Raw genomic sequence first — 22659 nt, 5'->3', positions numbered from 1 at the left:
CCCACTGCCTCCCGCAGCTTGGTCAAACTCATGTTTGTAGCTTCGAGAACACTGTCCAACCATCTCGTCCTCTGTCGTCCCCTTCTAGTGCCCTCAATCTTTCCCAACACCAGGGTCTTTTCCATGGAGTCTTCTCTTCTCACGAGGTGGCCAAAGTATTGGAGCCTCAGCTTCAGGATCTGTCCTTCCAGTGAGCACTCAGGGCTGATTTCCTTCAGAATGGATAGGTTTGATCTTCTTGCAGACTCAAGAGTCTCCTCCAGCACCATAATTCAAAAGTGTTAATACTACTTCTCTCCATTTGCTGCACAGTGTAACAAGGTCCTGTACAGCTCCCACGCAGGGATTGTCAATTATTGATGGAAATGCATTTAAGATGCCATTTTCAAAAGTGGAACACACAGCTAAGGGCTTCTGCCACTCTCTCTTTCAAATTGGATTTAGCTCCGGCTATTCATTATAGAACATCGTTTTGGAAATGCCCAGCCTGGGAATCCCCACAGCTGCTGAGCCAGGAAGCTGGTAATTTATTTCATGGGCTTGCCGATCAGTTTGAATCCCCGCAACGGGGTGAGCTCCTGTTGCTCGGTCCCAGCTCCTGCCAACCTAGCAGTTCGAAAGCACGCCAAAAGTGCAAGTAGATAAATAGGTACCACTCTGGCAGGAAGGTAAACGGCGTTTCTGTGCGCTGCTCTGGTTTCGCAAGAAGTGGCTTAGTCATGCTGGCTACATGACCTGGAAGCTATCTTGCGGACAAACGCCGGCTACCTTGGCCTGTAAAGCGAGATGAGTGCCGCAACCCCAGAGTCGTCCGTGACTGGACTCAATGGCCAGGGGTCCCTTTACCTTTAACTATGTATTTACAATGCCACCTCCCAGCAGTCAATTTACCGTAGCTAGTGGATAACTGCCTTTAGCCATTGTAATGGGTGAGGAGTTTCATCCTCTGGCTATCACAAGCTGGTGTTCCTCTTAAGTCTTTGACTGAAAGGCTTGTTGTATTCCACCCCCCACCCCACCCTCATTCTCAACCGGGTTCCCCACCCTAGCCACTCTGGGTGGCTTCCTACAAATTAAAACACAGTATGACATCAAACAGGGATTGAACCAAGGACTCTGCTCTGTCAGTGAGCTAGGGACCTTCCCACTGTTGTGAATACCTACATTCCTCTTCTGTCACCATGTCATGGGTAGCTTAGCGGTCACACCAGTCAGGATTTTGTCTCTCTCTGACAGTAATAGGAAACTAACGCCTGAATTCTCTCCAATAGAAGTACATCCATTGCCACCTAGTGACTAAAACTGTTCATACAGGTACTTTTATTCACCAAGGTTCTTCTTGCAGTAGCACCAGTGATTTCCTAGAATCATAGACTTGTAGAGTTAGAATGGACCACAAGGGTCATTTTACTCCAACATCCTGTAATGCAGATCTTTTTTTTTACCAATGTGGGGCTCAAACCCATGACCCAGATATTAAGAGTCTCGTGCTCTACCCCAAGCACTATTCCTAGGGAAATCAGAAAGGCTCCTACAATCTGATGTTTTGTTGCCTACTGAAAATATGTTTTTTTTGCCAAGCATTTTTTTTAAAGGATTAATCTGCAGTCATCTGTTCTGTATTATTGTAATTTTATAGCTTTAATGATAGAGTTATGCTGGTTTAATTATTTTGTTTTATGCAGTCTCACTATTTTTTATGAGCGTGCACACTTCTTCAGATGCATGCACACGAAAGTTTATACCCAGAACAAACTTAGTTGGTTTCTAAGTTGCTACTGGACAATTTTTTAATTTTTCTATTTATTTTGGCTGCGTCAGACCAACACCGCTACCTACCTGAATTTATTTTTTATGAGTTGGTGGTTTATAAATATTCCTACAACAATAAAATATGTAAATAATAATAATAATAATAATAATAATAATAATAATAATAATAATACATTTATTTATATCCTGCCCTCCCTGGCCAAGACGGTTGCCACCAAATATATACACCACACTGGCTCTCAGGTGTGCTTGCATACCTGATTGCAAGAGATTGTTATTATCTTCATGCCCTGAAAAGCTCCATCTGTTTTATTTCTGCAGGTCAAGCTGCTGCTCAAGTTGCTGATGGTTCTGTTTGGTTCAGCTGGCAACCCTCCACAGCTACAGCTCAAGGCTTTGAACATCTTGCAACACCTCGTGACACTCTTGTTTTCTTCCTCAGGAAAAGATTGTATTCTGGGGAGAGGAAGGAATGTGCTTCTTGCCTCACTCCCTTTGCCATGTTCCTGTCAGGAGGGGGAGATGTCAAGGTTCACAATTCATGGAAAACACCTCACTCAACAAGCAAAAAACTCTTTCTGAGACAGAGATTCCAAGAAGGCGTCAGCCAGGCAGAGAAGGGGATCATGCTTTGGTCTGTTCCGTTGCACTATCTGCGCACCTGCAAAACTTTCACAGAAAACTGTCTTTTGAGATACTTAAACTCACCTGTAAATGTGATGTTGTGGCCACAGGAATATGCACAAGGTGTGTGCATTGCAGTGCTTTGAGCGCCATTGATGTATTACAATGGTCAGGATTGGCTTTATAGTACTTTTCATTCTCTTATTACATCTCGATTTCATTCCCATATCAATGATCCTACAAAATCTGTGTTTTCCCATTTTGTACACGGAGAACTGAGACTAAGGAGGAGTGACCAGCCCAAGGCCTAGCAAAGGGCAATTTCCAGGAAGGAAATCAAGGAATCGACCTGTCGTTTACAGGCATTCCCAATACTTTCAAGGCAGATGGTGAAAGGTAGCTGTGTGTTACATGAAACTCTGGCACCATCACATCCAGCTTCTCCTTTCAATGATATGCATGCACCATTCTGATTGCCACATTCCAAAGGCACAGGGATACAGATAGATCCCTTATGCCCAGTATTGCCTACATTTTCTGCATGCAAGGCTGCCACTGAGCTATACAGCTCTTCCCAAGACAAAGCTTGTTCTTTCCATTTGTATATGTTCTTCAGTTTTATGGGTGGTGTTTTTTTTAGTCTGATGTATATTGTTGCATTTGTTCAAAATATGTTGCATTTATATACTGTGTGCAAACTGCTTTCTTCTGATAATGGAATCATATAATCATAGAATTGAAAGGGGCCCTGAGGGTTATCTAGTCCAACCCCCCACCATGCAGAAATCTTAACTAGATCATACAGGGCAGGTGGCCATCCAACCTCTGCTTTAAAACTTCAAAGGAAGGAGAGTCTGCCACTGTCGGAACACCACAATGAAGCATGGTGAACTATTTTAAACAGGCAAGCAAGCATAGAGTTCAAGATGGCACAGAAAAGGGCATGTAGTAAGGAGAGAGAGAGAATAAATAGTTCCAGGCCAAGCCTAAGAGGCCAATACATTGCTGACGCCTTTACCGCTTTCACTCAGCAGCCCATTACGCTTTTCCCTCACGGGGTGGGTGAGAGCCGGATGTGAGCCACCGTTTGAGGTTTTCATGAGAAAAAACAAAACAAAAAAAGAGATGAGCATGAAAGTTTCCTCTTGAAAACAGATCAGCTTCCTCCAGTCTCTGCTGACGCAGATTGGGTGAGGTGGGGAGAGGGGCAGGAATGGGCAAGGGCCTCCAATAGTCCTGCTCTGGGCAGCTGAGATGCAGAGCGTGATGCCAGATTCACCAGGGGCTCCACTTAGGACCCAGCATGCTCTTCCCAGGGCCGGGTAAGTAGCAGCCACCATGAATTAAGGTGTGGCCCTGTCACTCACGGGCTGTGGACCTGCTTCTGAATAGAAAGGCTTAATTCTGACAGCATCCTCTGAACAGAGGTGAGGAAACGAGTGGAGGTGATATGGAATGGGAATGAGGAGGATATTGAGAAGGAGGTGATGGAGGAGAGCAATAGGGTGGGGTGGGAGAGGATTGCAAGTGGAGAAAGAGAATGCTCTTGGGAGGATGTTTTTATGCGGCAGTTTATTGTTGATTCATGGTTCTCATCACAGTGCCATCTCATAACCACCCCCAAAATGTGATGTGATTTGATTTAATATTTGTATACCACTTTTCAGCAATAATGTGGAGCTGAAAGTGGCTCATAATAATAACAAAGCTTTAAAAAGGAGCAAACAATATATTCTATCCAATATAAGCTTGCATATGTGCACACACACACTACCATATCAGTAAAGCAAAAGCAAACAATTTATGCAGTTCAGAACAAACTCATAATGATTAAAAAATGATTTATTATTTCGGCAGGGTTTTTTAAGAAAATTATTGGGTTTTCCATGGAAATGGTAAACCAGGAATAAATGGGGAAATATGGTGTTGGGTGAATAATAATAATAATAATAATAATAATAATAATATGCCCCAGCCATCTGACTGGGTTGCCACAGTCATTCTGAGCAGCTTCCCACAAAATATTAAAACACAGAAAACCTCAAATATTAAAAACCTCTCTGTTTTCATGCTGTGCAGAACTGGCATGCATGAGCAGCGCTGAGTTCACAATAAATTGCCGTGTGGAAGAGCCCCGGAAGGGATTAGAGGGACAGGAAAGAAGCAGCCTTCTATTGAGTCAGAACATTGGTCCATGGAGCTGTGTATCGCCTGCACTGACTGGCAGTGGCTCGCCAGGATTTCAGGCAGGTCTTTCCCAGCCCTACCTGGAGATGCTGGGGATTGATCCAAGGACCTTCTGCATGCAAATACAGGTGCTCTGCTGCTGAGCCGCAGCCCTTCCCCTTACAATACAGACTCTCTCAGAGGAGCTCTAGCCCTTCTCTTCTAGCTGTACCATGGAATGTCTTCAGATTTTAAAATGTCTTCCCCTACTTGCCATCTCTTTCTCTCCTGTGAACTACAAGCACTTTTCCATGTAGGGTGTGCTCACTGCTGTGTCTTTCACGTCCTTAATGAGATGAATGATGCTAAAGAAACCCAGGTCTGCACCCTCTCAGAGTGGTTAGAAGTTCCCAGGAGGCAGTACCACTCAGGTTTGTTTTCCCAGATGGGAGAGGACCAGATATTTAACAGTGCCTTTCCAACATTCACTTTATTTAAAAATCCACAGTGTATCCAAGTAGAGCTGCCTCAAATCGTGGAGAACCTATGACAGTCAGCGAAGACTGAGCTAGAGTTTCCAATGGGCTGACTCAGCATACGGCAACTCTTCCCCATTTCCATTTGCAACAGGATGAATCTGCCCATTGGCACTAATGGAAGCTTCCCTCGAATTGCAAAAAGCAGCCCTGGCGGGGCAGGGAGTGGTGGAATTCTGATGGGGACTACAGCAGAGACCCTTTCTCCCATGCAGGGGGTCCTGATCTAGTTTACTCCCACCTCCACATCAGCTCATTTGTTAAGAAACAATATGACGGAAGGCAGCCTACATGACAAACATCACGGTCTTAAATGAAACTTGGCTTATCCCACCACCCACTCTAACCGTTTCAGGCTCTTTCGATGGTCTGCTGATATAAGCTCAAACCGCAAGGAGGAAGCCAGCCTCTTGTGGCCTTGAATGCAGCTTGTGATAAGAGCTGTGCTCCTCATTCTCCTGGAGGTAAAGGGAGATGGCTCACATTACATCCAGTGCAAGTGGTCTTGGCACAGAAACAAAAAACAAACCCAAGTTCAAATGCTCAGAAAAACACTTACCTCCCAGAAGTCCCATCTGGAAGTCAGCGCAGAATCAAGTTACAGCTCCTCAGCCAAAGCAAATAAAGCCCAAACTGTGACATACAAGAAGGGATAGGCATGTCATTTTAGGGGATAAAACTTAATTTTTGTGAATTTATTCAGCGAGAGGTCTTAAAAGGTTTTTTTGAGTATGAGGAATTCAAATCTGCTTTTTAAATGACTGGACAACAGTTAGCTACATAAGTTCGCATTTGACAAAGAAGCACATAAACCGCTTTTGGACAACCAAAGAATTTTAATTTTACCTTCTGAAAATGTCATGTAATACTTAATAATAATAATAATAATAATAATAATAATAATAATAATAATAGAATCACAGAACTGTAGAGTTGGAAGGGACCACAAGGGTCATTTAGTCCAATCCCCTGCAATGCACATTTTTTTGCCCTGGAATCCATGACCTTGACATCAGAGATTTTTACACATCCATTTCTCTCCTCCTTCCACCCAGACAAGGCAAAGGCATTATTACAGTTCAATGATGTGTTTTAGCCAGACAAAAGTACAGTACTAGAAGGGAGCATGAAACAGGCCTGGTGTGGGATGTCATTTGGGGAGTGTTCAAAGAGCCTTATAGAGATAATATAACTGCAAGTACTCTGCAATCATTTTTACTGATTTCAATGCAATTTTACACACTTTTTCTTACCAAGAAAAGCAAAATTATATTAATTTAACCAAAATCTATTTTAAATGCCCAAGTCATGTTGCGACTTCTTAGCATCCCTCATTTTAGGAATTTGAAAGTTGAAAAATTCAACAAGTCCTAATGGGGCATGCCTTGAAAAACTAAATCACCCCAAAGAGGAACAATTGAGCTACCACTCCTCTTCAGTGGGGAACCTGTGACTCTCCAGGTGGTGTTGGGGGCTAGGGACAGGGATAAATGAGATTCAATTTGCATGGAAAGACAAACTTAGGAAACTTGCCTTTCCTGAAACAATATGCAAACTGAAACCCACAAAAAAATGCAGCTGATGAAGAAATGAAGAGAACAGAGCTGGAAAGATGAAAAACTCAGAGGAGCTGAAAGCGACATATTTGCCCAACCCTAGCTGGCTCTGAAGAGAACTGAAGACCAACAGCAGCTGGAGGGCTGCAAGTTCTCCATCATTGCTGTAGCCCTTTGGAATAGGGAGGCCTCATGCAGGATTGATCTCCCCCTGGGGGGGGGCATTGGGATTCTCTGTGCAAGATCATTGCAGAAACATAACCATCACCCTGAAAGAGCTGTCCTGATGCTGCTGTTCGGGTTATGGTTACCAGATTTTTTCCAATGAATCTGGGGACACTTTTTTAAAATAAAAAAATTTCATGGTTTATTATCCCTAATTACATCTATACATCAGCTGTTTTGCTGTCTGGAGGAGGAGAGAAACCTTGGGGGGTGGGTAGAGTTGGAAGCAGAGTTTGAGAATACAACAGTGGCATCAGGGCCGTCTTAAGCAGGTCAAGCGCCCTGGCGCCGTGGTGCGCAGATCGCTCCGGCGCCCCCACCCCGCTTCTTCCCATGGCTGGTGGGTGGGCACAGCGTGGTTTCTGCGCAGCTCCGCAGTGCAGCGCCCCCCTGCCAACCCGGCGCCCCTCACCACCCAGCCTACCCCTAGAGCCAGCCCTGAGTGGGATGATCACAGAATCACAGATTTGTAAAGGACCTCTGAGGGGCATCTAGGCCAACCCCCTGCAATAGAGGTACCTCAACTCAAGCAGCCTCAACTTAAAGCAACATAAGGCTTCCCTGCTCCAATTTGACTTCTGCAGTTCCCGGCCGTCAGGGACACACTCTTGTTCACACTCTCTCTCACGCTCAGCTGCCTGGCTCTGCACCAGCTCTGCTGCCACTCCAGTTGGCTGAGGGGATTGAAGTCATCTCACCACTCCGCACCTTGCCCAGCAAAGAAACCACACACCTTGTGCCCCTCCTGGACAACGGTGTGCTGCCCGCCCGTGACTCCCGAGTCTCCCCTGATCTCCTGCCCCCTTCCCCCTTCATTTTGAGAGTTTCACAGGGTGCGAAAGAAGAGCTTTGCACCTTGCCCAGCAAAGAAACTGTGCACCTTGTGCCCCTCCTGGGCAACGGCCGCCCACCCGCGATCTCTCAAAACGAGACGCACCCTCCAGCTGCATATTACTCCAGGAGAGCAGGGTGTCACATTTCCCAGGGACATTTAATGAAACCCGAGGACATTTAATGAAATCCGGGGACATTCCAGGGACAGAATTTGTCCGGGGACAGATGTGCAAATCCAGGGACTGTCCCCGGGAAACAGGGATGTCTGGTAACCCTAGTTTGGGTGCCCATTGTTCGTAGAGTGCATTGCACTAGTCTGAGTGAGAGATAACTAGGGCATGCACCACTCTGCTTAGAGAGTCTGCAGGCAGGTAAGGTCTGAGCCAGTGTCCCAAATGGAGCTGGTAGACAGCTGCCCTGTACATAGAATTGACCTACGTCTCCATGGACAGCTGCATAAATGGTGCAAAGCAAATTTAAGATGAGAAAATGGAGAGAAAACAAAATGGTCAGATCTGTCCACCCCCAACTTTTAACCAAAACTCCAGTTGTTTGCCTGCTCTGGGCAACTCAGCAACTGGCCTAATGAAGGAATGTTCTACCAGGAACCATAGCTATCTCTTTGACTGTGAAGTATACTTTCTGGGATGGTGGTGGTGAAGAGAAACTCCTTGCCCAGGATATGAAAAGGCAGTCAAGTAACTCAAAACTGCCCCAAGTGGGCAAGATTGATAACTGATACAAAGCTGAGCATCCTATGACCTCAGCACCCTGACATTTTGTTCTCCCCTAGGGTCTTGCCAGTCATGGACAACAACTTCACCTCCTGGCTGAGCCACTCTTCCTGGGAGCGCCGGAGGGCATGGGCCAAGCCAAGTGTGGCTGTAGAAGAAGAGGGGTCCCATGCTGAAGAGGAGGCATCCCGCACAACCCAAGAAGCTCTTGAACCCTCATTCTTGGAGGATGGTTTCTTGCAAGGTGGGAAAACTGCTTACACACATTCACACCTACTCTCATTATGTAATAATATTTCAGTGTGAGGTGCTTTCAGACAGTGTATACAATCTCCATGGATTGTAGACAAGCTGTTTTATGGGGGTGGTAGGGAGAAGATGACACAGGCTAAGTGAGCTGAACTTGGGTCCCACTGACATCAATGGCCCAATTTTTCATTCCTTTAGTTCAGCTTGCTTTGATGCATCCTTTTGTTTGTGGGGCTTCCCTTAGGCCTCTGGATGGCCATTCTGAGAAGAGGGTGCTGAATTAGATGGATTTTTGGCCTGATTCAATAGGGCCAACTCCTTGAGCCTGTATCATCTATAACTCTCTATCTATCTATCTATCTATCTATCTATCTATCTATCTATCTATCATCTATCATCTCCCGCTCTGGTCAGACCTCACCTGGAATACTGTTTCCAGTTCTGGGCACCACAGTTCAAGAAGGATACTGACAAGCTGGAACATGTCCAGAGGAGGGCAACTAAAATGGTCAAAGCCCTGGAAACAATGCCTTATGAGGAACGGCTTAGGGAGCTGGGCATGTTTAGCCTGGAGAAGAGAAGGTTAAGGGGTGATATGATAGCCATGTTCAAATATATAAAAGGATATAGAAGAGGGTGAAAGGTTGTTTTCTCCTGCTCCAGAGAAGCGGACATGGAGCAATTGATTCAAGTTACAAGAAAGAAGATTCCACCTAAACATTAGGAAGAACTTCCTGACAGTAAGAGCTGTTCGACAGTGGAATTTGCTGCCAAGGAGTGTGGTGGAGTCTCCTTCTTTGGAGGTCTTTAAGCCGAGGCTTGACAGCCATCTGTCAGGAATGCTTTGATGGTGTTTCCTGCTTGGCAGGGGGTTGGACTGGATGGCCCTTGCGGTCTCTTTCAACTCTATGATTCTATTTATCTATCATCTATATCTATCTATCTATCTATCTATCTATCTATCTATCTATCTATCTATCTATCATCTATCTATCTATCATCTACCATCTATCTATCAATCATCTATCTATCATCTAATATAATATTTAGAAAAAAGGAAATGCTTTGGAAGCAACCTCACTGTTTTCTGCCCAAATAAATATTTTCTTTCCAGAACTGAGCTTGGACAGAAGGTCAAAATGTTTGATGCAGAACCTGTATGTGTGTGGTGCTGATGGGCTTATCTACCCATGCTTCACCCCCAAACGTCTTGTTTTCAACCCCCATTTCAAAACTTTTCATATGCATATAATCATATGAATGAACAGATAAATGCACAAACACTAATGTGGTGTTTTAGAAAGAAAGGTGGGTGGCCTCTCTGAAATAGCAATTGGGGATGGGTGGGAAAGAAGAGAGCAATACTTACAAACTGAGTCAATTTGTTGATAGGCATTTCTGTCACTTTGGCTGTGAGCCAATACTCACACATGCAAAGACTCAACAGAGTGATGTGGTGAGAGCTTTGCTCCCATGATGCCTTTCTTCTTCCTGCATCAAGCCACCGGCCCATTAAACCCAGCCCTGTTTGTTCCCTGGATGTGTCCCTGCATTCATTGAAAAAAATCTGGTAACCTTATCCTAGAGCTGAATCTCTAACTCAGGGGTAGGTAGCCAATGTGGCATCCTCTAAATCAGGGCGTTTGAAACTGTGGTCTGGGGACTACCAGTGGTCCACAACTTCATTCAGGTGGTCCACAGCATGGGGCATTCAGTACTCATAGGGATTTTAAATTGCATCTCTAGTGCTTCTTTTATTTCTTGAGCTGTCTTGCACTGCCTTGCCATTTGAATTCTATGGGGTGCAAATTGCATTACAGTAAAATATATAGCATATGCAGGGAAATAAAAGAAGCAATAAAATACAATTAATAATTGTGCAGCATCTAGTATGTTACATTACAATTGCTACAGCAGGCAGAAAACTCATTAAGTGGCCCACCACCAGCATTTTCAAGTGGTCCATGGAGAGAAAAGTTGCTCCGGATGTTGCTGAACTCCAGTTCTCACCATTGGGCATGCTGGCCGGGGCTAAAGTGCCTAGCAACATCTGGAGGGCACTACCCCACCCTAGCCTTTTGCTAGCTGAGATTCTAGAGATTTTTAAAGCAAGCCATGAGCTCCACCACTGAGCTGTCAGCCTCCCCCATGAACTCAGGCACCCATGTATTCCCTTGAGTCATTTCAAGATCCCCTCTGCACTTCTTCCTCCCCCACTTTCTCTCACTTTTCCTTTTTCTATTACAAGTACGGAAAATGGGCAGAAGGTTTCCACTCCCCCCCCGCCCTCAGCACAAGTAAAATAACACCCATGTTACATCATGCAACTCACATGTTATTGGCAAAATGAACATAAAAAGGTGCATTTTCTGGGCAGGGGGGGGGGGACCCACTTGGACTTTGAATGCAGCAGCTTCTGCGTGTGTTGCTCTCTGAGCGATCTAACTGGGCAGGATGGCAACACATCCTTGTCTGTCAGAACATGGGTTGTGTGCGAAGAATAAACCATGGGTGAGCGTATGGGTGGAAACAGGAAAGTGGCTGTTTAGAAAGGGATGTTGTACTCTACCACCCTGCTTCCTCCTCCGTGATAGCCACCTTGAGCTGCATTTTCCTCTGCCACACTTACTCAGTAGTGACACTTTGCGGCAGCAGTCAAGGGCCTCCCTCAGCCAAACATAGCTGCCAAGTTTTCCCTTTTCTCGCGAGGAAGCCTATTCAGCATAAGGGAAAATCCCTGTAAAAAAGGGATAACTTGGCAGCTATACAGCCAAATCAGCAGGAGGCCCTGCAAATGCAACAGGGCAGACTTACCGTACTTGCATTTTTAAGTAAGTGTTCATGACCATGGTTCAGTGCAAGGCTGTTAGTTCCAGAGTCTAGAATGGTACCCCAAGCTTACATCTGGTCTCAGAGCTTGAAAGAGAAAAGCAACATGGGGAGGGCATTTCAGGAGTAGGGTTGCCAGACTCAATAGAGGACAGGACTTCTGTGCCTTTAGTTGCCCTGCTCTCCTTTGAGTCTGGAAACCTTAAAGAGAAACCAGCAGACCCTTTGCTTGGAAATTAAACAAAGGGTCTGCTGGTTTCTCTTTAAGATTTCCAGACTCAAAAGAGAGCAGGGCAATTAAAGGCACAGAGGTCCTGTCCTCTATTGAGTCTGGCAACCCTATTCAGGAGACAAGCAGGGGTGGATGGGGAAAAGGTTCAGCATCTCCTTCCCACTTGCTTTTCCTCCCCTGCAAATGGTGGTGGGGAGGGGTTTTAATTCTTCCACACTCTTTTCGTTTCCTTCACAACCTCTCCTCCCTGCTGCTTTTCAGCAAAAACATATTAGAATCTCTGATGTAGTAAAAAGCACCAGAGTTGGATTGTGAGGGAAAGCAGTGGTAAGGGAAAGGGTCATGTCTCTCTTCCCAGTACTGCTTCTCTTTTACAAATTCCCCCCTCCCATACATGTCATTTTTTTTATGCCAGCAGCTAACACAGGGTTGTTCTAACTTAGTTTTAGAATGGTGAGTGCTCATTCGTTGAGCATGGAGAAAAGAGGTCCAGCACAGCAGGCAACCATGTGGAAAAGCTGTGTACATATTTGAAAATGTTTGTTTTGGAGGTATTTTTCTTTTCCTTTTCCCTTTTTGTGTATGTATGTTTTTTCTTCTTTTTTATTGTATATATTTTATTGTGTATGTATGTATGTATGTATGTATGTATGTATGTATGTATGTATGTATGTATGTACACACACACACACTTTTTTAAGGACAAGTAATCAGATAGCTGGAGGTAAAGCTGCTAGAGGAGGTGGTTGCAGACCTAAAGCTGCAGGGAGGGGAAGGGTTAAGCATTCTTCCGCCTGCTTCTATGCAAATTGCGCCCTCTACTGCTATGTAGCAGTTCAGCAGCAATAAGGGCTCACAGGTCCATAATGACTACCAAATAATGAGTTCATTTAATTATTCATATGTTTAAACCACATTCTTTCCATTACTCACATTCAGGTGTTCTTCCTCTTCCTCATTCTCCTTTTCTTTTGCTACTGCCTATGTAGGGGCAACATCAGGCATTCTATCAGTGTGGTTTGCTGAGAGGCTGACTAACAAGCCTTAGGTGGCTGCATTTGGATCATCACAGTAACTTATCCAGACCCTTCACTGTAGTCTGTGAGGAGCCCTATCACTAAACAGGCATCTTTTTCTTTGTTTCCAACAGGGAGCTCATCCAAAAAGATTGAGAGCTGGCTGCAGGAATGCAGGTGAGTCTACCTGAGAGAGGTCATGGAGGAGGTCACTGCCCAAAAGGATCATGACATCGTCAGAAGTTATATTTTGATTTCAAGAATCAGGAATGTTTTTACATATGCACATACTTTGCAACAGGGATAAAGAACCTGTGGTTCTTGGGGCTCAAACTCCCATCAGCCCTAGCCAGCATAGCTAATGGTCAGAGATGATGGGAGTTGTAGTACAGCAACATCTGGAGAACTATAGATTCCTAATCGCACTCAGTTCATTGCACTAGTTTTACTGGTTATAATGCAAGAGCGTCTGCCTTGATTTCTAATGTTCCTTTTTTCATTTCAGTAACTGTTGCATTATGGAAGTGTAGCTTCCAAAGGGGCCCAGGCCAGTAACACCAACACTAGCTTCACCAAATTCCTTTTCCTTAAACCCAGACATACCAAAGGTTTGCTTTCCCTTGGAATAGCCACATGCATAGTTTCCTATGGTATACAATAAAACACAGCATTCATTTTTTAAAGAAAAGTCTGCCTATATTGCTTTCCTGCCTTTTAAATCTGTAGTTTCTATTGCGTTTTGACAATCTGAAGCTCAAAAACCACAGGAACACCATGGGTGGAGGAGAGAATATTTATGGAATCTAAATATAAAACATTTCTAGATGGCAAGGATTGGGAAATGCATCTTTTGAAACGAAGCTTCCCAAGATTTTCTACAGTCTACAAGTCATTCACTGCCTTTCGTGAAATCGACTTTTTAATCTGATGTGCGTTTACAGATGCCCCACTAGGGAGAGTAATTGTATCGTTTGATGTGTGAAATCCCTACATCTACCTAACATTTTCTAGAGCAGTAGCCTTGTTTTTATGTTGTAGCAAAATCAACTAAGAGGTTTTTTCATGGCACATTAAAGACTAGCAAACATAACATAAGCTTTCGTAGACTTCAGTTAATTTTATTGTGTGTAAGAAGTATAATCTTGAATTGGCCGTCATATACTGTATATGTGTGTTCAGGGTAAAGGGTAAAGGGACCCCTGAACATTAGGTCCAGTCGTGACCGACTCTGGTGTTGTGGTGCTCATCTCGCTTTATTGGCCAAGGGAGCTGGCGTACAGCTTCCAGGTCATGTGGCCAGCATGACTAAGCCGCTTCTGGCGAACCAGAGCAGCACACGGAAACGCCGTTTACCTTCCCGCCGGCGCACTACCTATTTATCTACTTGCACTTCGACGTGCTTTTGAACTGCTAGGTTGGCAGGAAATATGTGTGTATACATCCATCTATACTAATATCGTGGTCCATGGAACACATAGTTGCTTAAATACCACAGAAATCAGTTGGCACACCTCTACATATAGAAATATAGCAAATAAATAAGGGGCTGCAGTTAGATGAGTTTGGCTGCAATCCTATATATCATAGAATTTTAGAGTTGCAAGGGACATCAAGGGTCATCTAGTCCAACCCTCTGCAATGCAGGAATCTCAGCTATACTTACCTGACATTAATTTCAGCTGAAGGGAGATTAAACATACCTACGATCATAGCTGCCAAGTTTTCCCTTTTCTCGCGAGGAAACCTATTCAGCATAAGGGAAAATCCCTGTAAAAAAGGGATAACTTGGCAGCTATGCCTACGATTAGCCTGTTAATCCCAGATGAAAGAGAGTGTTCTTGCTTATTCCCAGATATTCAGGACCTAGAAGATTTACTGTTCCAGAGAAAATAATCATGGAGCATGGTTTTAGGTGTGACCCACCTTGGATCAGCCCGCAACCCACTAGTGGGTCCTGATCCACCAGTTGAAGAACAAAATAAAAAAAATTACTTCCAGCAGCACCTTAGAGACCAATTAAGTTTGTCGTTGGTATGAGCTTTCGTGTGCATGCACACTTCTTCAGATACACTGAAACAGAAGTCACCAGACCCTTATATATAGTGAGAGGGTGGGAAGGGGTATTACTCCCTCCTTGTGGTGGGAGTGGGTGATTGACTGACTGATAGCTGTTGACGACTGTTAACGACTGCAATTGGTCTTACAGGAAAAAGCAAGGGGTGAGATGGCTAAAGATAGCGTTATCATTTATAATGAGATAAGAATCCAATGTCTTTATTCAGACCTGTTCTATCCATGGTTTTAAGCTTGGTAATAAGCTGCAGTTCAGCAACTTCTCTTTCCAGTCTATTTCTGAAATTCTTTTGTAATAAGACAGCTACTTTGAGATCTTGTATAGAATGTCCTGGGAGATTGAAGTGTTCTCCTACTGGTTTCTCTGTCTTGTGATTCCTGATGTCAGATTTATGCATAGCTGCCAAGTTCTCCCTTTTTTTTAAGGGAAATTCCATTATGCTTAATAGGCTTCCTCGCGAGAAAAGGGAAAACTTGGCAGCTATGTTTATGTCATAGAATCATAGAGTTGGAAGAGATCACAAGGGCCATCCAGTCCAACCCCCTGCCAAGCAGGAAACACCATCAAAGCATTCTTGACATATGCCTGTCAAGCCTCTGCTTAAAGATCTCCAAAGAAGGAGACTCCACCACACTCCTTGGTAGCAAATTCCACTGCCGAACAGCTCTTACTGTCAGGAAGTTCTTCCTGATGTTTAGGTGGAATCTTCTTTCTTGAAGATGTCCATTTATCCTTTGGCGTATCCTTTGTCTGGAGCAGGTGTGGGGAACCTTTGGCCCTCCAGATGTTGCTGAACTACAGCTCCCACTATCCCTGGCCATTGGCCATGTTTACTGGGCCTGATGGGAGTTGTAGTTCAGCTATATCTGGAAGACCAGAGGTTCCCCACACCTGGTGTAGAGTTTCACTCCACACACAGTACTGACATTGCATTGCCATTTGTGGATCTCCTGGGCTGCAGGGCTTCAGATCTGTAAATGGGAGGTTGGCACTGACTTAGGGCGACCAGGGCCAGTTCAAGACATTTTACTGCCTGAGGACAAGATGTTGCTCTCTCCCAAGGAACATATGGAAGCCAATTGGACTGGGATTTTCCTTCAATACTAGTGAATGGACGGTATCCTCCACTGCACTAGAGGACAGGAGGCTAGTGTAGGGGTCCCAGGGTAGCCATGTGGCACTCAGAGCTATCCGTCCCCTGCAGCTTGGCATCTGCTGCCTTGCTTGGTCTAATGCAGCACCAGCCCTGATGGTGCCACTGTTTGCTGATGTTCCTTAATTGTCTGTGATGTTCCGGCTAGGTCCTAGGAGAAAAATGGCAAAATGATTTAGGAACTCCTATAGCTGTAATGATGCAGCTCTTGATTCTGGCTTTCAGCTCTTCACTGGACCCCTTCTCAGAGAGCATCTCTGCTCCGGGTGCCTATGCTGGTAAGTGCTTTCTGCAATTTCTGTTTGTTATTTGCTCGGTCTGCCTTCCCAAACATGAAGTAAGGTAGGCTAAAGCTTGGACTGCATACACAACATACGTTAAAAGCACATTTTGAGCGTGCGCACACCCAAACAAAGAGTCCCGTTGAGTGTAGTTTATTAAAGGGTGCTGGGAATTGTAGCTTTCTGATAGGTAAAATACAGTTGGGGGATGTGGGGAATGTGTGTATGAACAGTGCTTAGCTTATTTTTGGGTTGCTATTTTGTTAATACTGTTGATATTATTTTATAGATTATAAATGATGTATTGGCTTGTTAATCATATACAGTAATATTACTTTTGCTTTAATTGTGATAGTTACAGGTAGGTAGCCGTGTTGGTCTGACGCAGTCAAAATAAAAATAAAAAATCCTTCCAGTAGCACCTTAGAGACCAACTAAGTTTTTAGTTGATGTTTTTTTAAGAGTGTTTTATAGGTTGGACTTGTTTTTATTGATGATTTGTTAATTATTCTATATGATTTATGCTGTATTTGTGATGTTCTATTATGTTATTTTTTATTGTTTGAAAGCTGTTTTGGAATTCATTTGAATAAAAAGCAACACAGAAATATAATCAACCAATCAATGTTTTTTCTATTTTTTCTTAATTTTTTTTTTAAATTTTCAATTACTAAGGTCCAATAACAGCCACATCTTATCAATGTCAAATTACAATTCATAACCAAATATATATAAATTATAAGGTCAATTATATAATTTTGTGACTTCCCATGTTCTGGGTTTCAGAGTGCAAAGTTATTATTTCTTCCTGCTTCCGAAATCTTGATTAATCCAATTACATTCAGTCCTGATCGTAGTCTCTTATCAACAACTACAGAGTTCTGGACTTCCATTCGTATTAACACGTTTAATAAATTTTATTTCTGCAGAAGGAGTTCTATATCCTGTAAATTGCCTGTGTGAGAAGTTTATTTTTCCATTTGTTTCTTCATTTCTCCTGTTCTGATCATGTCATACGCAGCATCTCTACTTCCACTTTTTGCTCTTTCTCTTCCTCTGTTCCTGTGTAATTCCAGCTGTGTCACTTGCCATCTTTGCTTGCTTGTGTATAGATAAAGAGTAATCTGGCTTCCCCACCATAGCGCCAGTTTCTCCTTCTCCTCCAACCCTTAAATCACTAACAATCTGGCATCCTGCCGAAGCTATAGCCAATCTTCAAAGCTCATAGTCCGAATTGCAATAAGTGGAAGTTCAGTGCTTTAAATCCTTTCAATATTCTCACACAGTTCTATTTTCATATTAATCCATAAATATAATCCCACTCTCTTTTTCTCCTCTTGCTTTTTATCAGTTTGTTGGCATTCAGGGGGAGGTTTGCTGAATCATTTATGTAACAAACATGGTATATATAAATGGCTCCCCTCCCCCCTCACATACGATATTTTTCTACAAAGGAAATCTTTCCAGTTCTAAACGTTGCGATTCAGTAGCTGATTCACTTGGCAGTTTATAATCTTGTCCCATCCATCCTGCACACGTCTGTAAATTAGAGCCAATTTCACCCTAATAAATAGGAGAGCCTCTGCAAAGTGCTTTGGCACCCAGCGTCTCCCATGCCGGAGCGAGAGCCAAGATGATCTGCAGGTGAAGCTCACTCCCCCAGGGGCCCTGGGGGGGGGAATTGCAAGGACAATTCCCCTCAAAATCACCCTTGTTTTTCTCCGCAAATGATCTCCGCTAATGTGGGAGCTTCACCCATTAAGGCAGGAAGCACTGGACGTCATCAATGTTTTTTTCTAAAAAATATTGAAAGGCAAGCCACTGTTGTTTTTGGTATTGTTTCAAAACCTACTTTAGTTATTTTTATTGTTTGCTTGTAATTCGCCTCGCAATGATTTTGAAAAGTGATTCATAATTTAATTAAACAATAATACATACTAATTTGAGGGGGAAATCAAGGGGCTTTATAAGGCACAAAACTGCTCTCCCCTTCACTGGAAATCTTATTCAGAAACTCATTAGGATTCTGAAATTTCAGCAGGCATTGCTTGCAAACTTACAAGCCTATTTTCACAAGGATTAGAAAGAAAGAAAAATCTGAGCATTTTAGGAAGCTGAATTCTACACTTTATGGATTTCCTGTTCTTCTGTGGAACTGAAGCCTTCACACAGCCCTGCCCATGTAGAGCTGTGTTGTGGCATGTCCATAATAAAACTGCATAGAGAAAGCCACTCAGCCTTTTGATCACACCCAGTCCCTTTTCCACCTGTGGATGCTTGCTCTGGGTGACTATGTATTTGTGTTATCCTGTAGGATCCTGCAGCAACAGAACCAGCTTTGAAGATGACCTTAGCCTGGGAGCAGAAGGTAAGTGATGAGGATGAGTGTGAGCAAGCCTTCTTTCCAGATGGCCCATGGATGGATGGCAAGAATGCTAATTTGATGGTGCAACTCTGTCAATATACTCCTTGGCTGTCAGCTCTCTTTGTAGGAATGCAATGTATCCTTTGCTCATGAGAGACCTTTCTTTTCTTCTTTCCAGCAATGGTGCTACTGGACAAAGACAGAGCTGAGCCTAGGTGAGAAAGAAGAGCTAAGGATAACCTCTAGCGTTGCTAGAGCCAAAGTTTGGACAAATCTGAAATCCAGCCATTTTTCAGAATTTGAATTTGTTTTGGGGGGGCAGCGCCCCCCCCTGAGATTTCTAGTTTTACTTCTGAAATGAGGTACTGGCTGCATATTTGTCTAATAACTTTGTAAGGTGTTGTCACACTAGCAGTCTGGTGCAAGTGTGCAGCTGGCTATGACTGCCAGCTTGTCCTCCCTTTTGGTCTTCCTACATGCACACCAAAAGGGATGTGGGTGTGCATGCAGATGTGTCTCTTCACTGTCTCTTCTTCCACGGCAGGTCCCAAAAGCATACATTCTGGCCTTCCCAACATCTCAATCTGGATCACAGCATGACTTCCAGTGCCGTCTCAGGCAGCACTAACAAGACCAGCTCCAGGTAAACATGGATCGTATTGTGTAGGACTTGGACTGGCTTAAAGATCTACCTACACCACTAACAAACCAGCAGTGATTGGAGCAGAGGGATGGTACCTAGCCTCTGGTCTGTACATTGGAGGCAGCTGACCTGGTGCCCTCTGGATGTCATGGACCACAACTCCCACCATCCCTGACTGTTAGCTGAGCAGGCTGGGGCTGATGGGAATTGTGGTCCAACAACATACAGAGGGCTCTGTGTTTGCTATCCCTACCAGGCACCACAGGGGCGTACCCAGGATCCAAACTGGGGGGAAGGGGTGGGGCCAAGGCACGGGAGGGAAGGGAAGGGAGGAAGCGCCCACGGCGGGGCGGGGGAAGAGCCAGAGCGCGATGGCTGCCAGGCGAGGGGACTGCCGCTGGCAGCAGCAGGATCAGCAGCAGCGGGGGAGTCTCCAGAGGCAGGCGGCGGCAGAGGAGCACAGCCCAGCGGAGTGCGAGTACGGCGTTCCCACCAGCTGCGCCCTCCAGCTTCCCGCCGCGCTCTCTGGTTCCCCACCACGCTTGACTTTGCCGGAGGGCGCAGCGGGGAGCTGGAGGGAGGGTGCAGCGTGGCGGGCGGGAACGGCGAGCCCGTGCTCCGCCAGGCTGTGCTCCGCCTCCGCCTCTGCCCGCTGGCAGTGCCGCTCTCGTGCGCCGGCCCTGCTTCTGGGGGGGGCAGCTGCCCCCCTGCCCCCCGCTGGGTACTCCCATGAGACACCACCATGAATCTTATTGCAAGCACCCTATTTCACCACACAAGGCTGTGAGGAAGATAAATTGGGGGTGAGGAAATCCCACAGGTGCCGCCCGTTATTCTCTGAAGGAAAGGGGCTTGTGGACATGCCTAGGGGTGTATTTGTGGGGCTATGACCTGAAAATGGTTCAGTAATCAGTTGGGACACTCCTGCATTCACACTCTGATCTTCTCTGCCTAGCATCTCTGAGGTGCTGGACCTCTGTGAAGCTGATGCTGAGACCATCTTGTGCAACCTGGGCTTCGTACAAGAGGAGACACAGGCTGCATCTTGGATCCCATCTCGGTTCTTCTCAGTTCCCTCCCAAGCTGAGGGCATTGATTTCCAGCTCTTCCTCAGAGCCCAGGTGCAACGGTTAGAGACGGAGGATCCTTGCTTGATGTTAGCAAGTAAGTGCCACAAGCATTTCATGGCTGGCAAGTTCTGGGACTGTGATATCAAAGGGTGATGCTCAGAGCATGTAGAGAAGTTCCCATGTTCAACCCTTGGCAAGAAAAGCAGGTGATGGGAAAGGACCTCTGTTCTTGATAGAACACAGGAAAGCAGGTAGAACTGGGACCAGGAGCAGAAGACAGGACCAAACAAAAGCCTTTGCTTAGGCAAGAGGAAGACAGAAAAAAACTAGAACCCAGGAAAATGAAATCAGGCCTAGTTTTCAGGTGTGTGTACAGTCCCTGCCATACGGATGGGACCTGGAAGAGCTGGAAGCTAGGGTCATAGAATCATAGAATCATGGATTCTTGGATCTACACTGGTCTTCCTCTGACACTTTCTATTCTTCCTTTCACAGGTCGGTTCAAGCAAGTCCAGACTCTGGCTGTAACAGCTGATGCTTTCTTCTGCCTCTACTCTTATGTGTCTAAGACTCCCATCCAAAAGATTTCCCCTGCCCACTTGTTCTGGGCTTTCCCAGACATCCCAGATTCTTGGGATGTTCCTTCCCAGGCAGAATCTCGGTCTCCTCTCAAGCGTTTGCAAAAAGCCATTTCCACGATGTGCTTGTATACTTCTGTCCAAGGAGGGCCTCAAGGACCTTCTGCTGTACCATCTTCTATGAGCCGTCTGGAACGGGTAGTGTGGGAGGTGATGGAAATGGCCTGCAGAGACAAGTTCCACCTTGACGTGGAAGGCGTGAAGGATGAGACTCACACAGCGCTCCCTGAAGTCCCCTTCCATCATGGTGGAATGGGAAGTGACTCTTCAGAGTCTACCATAGTGGATCTGGCTCCTGTGATTTCTTCCCCCTACTGCCCTGAAGCTACATCTCATTCAAAGTTGGAAACGTGGCTTTCTCACTGCATGGGTAGAGAAAGCATGGAGGGGCCAGACCACCTTGGCCATCGAGAACTGTACTGTTATGGACACCATTCTCTAGAAGTGGTTTCATCTCCAGAGGAAAGCAGTGAAGAATCCCTTGGGGAGTGGTCAGCAGAAAGGGACTCACCCACCAGAGGGGAGAACTGTATGGACATCTTGACAGATTTGAGGTAGCACAGTGGCTAAGAGTGTGAGCCATAAGCCAGAAAGCTGGCAGATCAAATGCTGCTTTCATTGTGAACTTAGCAGTGATCTGCTACATGTTCGAAAGCACATCAAAGTGCAAGTAGATAAATAGGTACCGCTCCAAGTGAGAAGGTAAAGGGCGTTTCCGTGCACTGCTCTGATTCGCCAGAAGCATGCTGGCCACATGACCTAGAAACTGTATGCCGGCTCCCTCGGCCAATAAAGCGAGATGAGCGCCGCAACCCCAGAGTCGTCCGCGACTGGACCTAATGGTCAGGGGTCCCTTTACCTTTAAAAACAGTGTGTTTCCACCGACAATTTCTTTTGTCATCTAGCTCAAATATTGATTCAAGAGATTGTCTAATTAAATGCTAAAAAATATAAAGGCATGTGGGGATATCTGTTGCATCAACATGTGACTTATGGAACTGAAAGTAAAAAGAGCAATTTCCACAGGGGAAACTTTCCACACCATTTCTGAAATGTCATGTAAATTTTAAATTTTAAATTATTAAAATGTACTCTTCATTATTTGACAATAGTTGTTTCTAACTGTTTTTATCAATAATTTTCTGGTTTTATTCTTTTTCTAAACTGCTTTGAGGTGGTTGGTTGTTTCACAGTCAAGCAGTATGTAAATTTAATGAAATAAAATAAATTGTATAAGGAAGTTTTAAGGGTAAAGCATGAAGGATAAATTCTGTGGGTGGAAATCAGTGCTGCACTCCTCCAATGATTCATAAAATCACAGAATTGTGGAGTTGGAAGGGTATTCTAGTCCAACCCCCTCCAATGCAGTAATCTCAACTAAAGCATCCATGACAGACCCAACCTCTGCTTAAAAACCTCCATTGAAGGAGAGTCCACCACCTCCCGAGGGAGTCTGTTCCACTGTCCAGTGCACTAGATTTCTGTTGATGCAGCCTAGAATAGCATTAGCTTTTTTGATGCTGCATCACCTTGTAGACTGCTGTTAAGCTTGTGTCTGTTGAGACCCCAAGATCCTTTTCACATGTAGTGCTGGTCAGCCAGCTGTCCCCCAGGTTATAGTTGTGCAACTGGTTCTTCCTGCCTGTGTGCAGAACTTTACA

At 44.8% G+C, this 22659-nt stretch overlaps 1 protein-coding gene across 2 annotated transcripts; it reads left to right on the top strand.

Annotated features, from left to right (window-relative positions):
* The first annotated feature begins 3600 nt into the window (after positions 1–3600).
* Positions 3601–22051, top strand: TESPA1 (thymocyte expressed, positive selection associated 1). Of its 2 annotated transcripts, none has more exons than XM_035107927.2 (9): positions 3601–3719; positions 8508–8692; positions 12909–12951; positions 16227–16279; positions 18597–18650; positions 18826–18862; positions 19192–19290; positions 20246–20454; positions 20856–22051. In XM_035107927.2, the coding sequence occupies exons 1-9, from the start codon at positions 3652–3654 to the stop codon at positions 21554–21556; spliced, it is 1449 nt and encodes a 482-aa protein (XP_034963818.2). In that variant the 5' UTR covers positions 3601–3651; the 3' UTR covers positions 21557–22051. The 2 variants fall into 2 exon arrangements, with proteins under 2 accessions (XP_034963818.2, XP_034963819.2); XM_035107928.2 differs by having other exon boundaries at positions 3653–3824.
* Positions 22052–22659: the final 608 nt, after the last annotated feature.

Source organism: Zootoca vivipara, chromosome 2, assembly GCF_963506605.1.
Source record: "Zootoca vivipara chromosome 2, rZooViv1.1, whole genome shotgun sequence".
NCBI lineage: Eukaryota > Metazoa > Chordata > Lepidosauria > Squamata > Lacertidae > Zootoca > Zootoca vivipara.
Note: the sequence above shows the minus strand (reverse complement) of the source record. Positions and strands in the feature narration are given on the sequence as shown.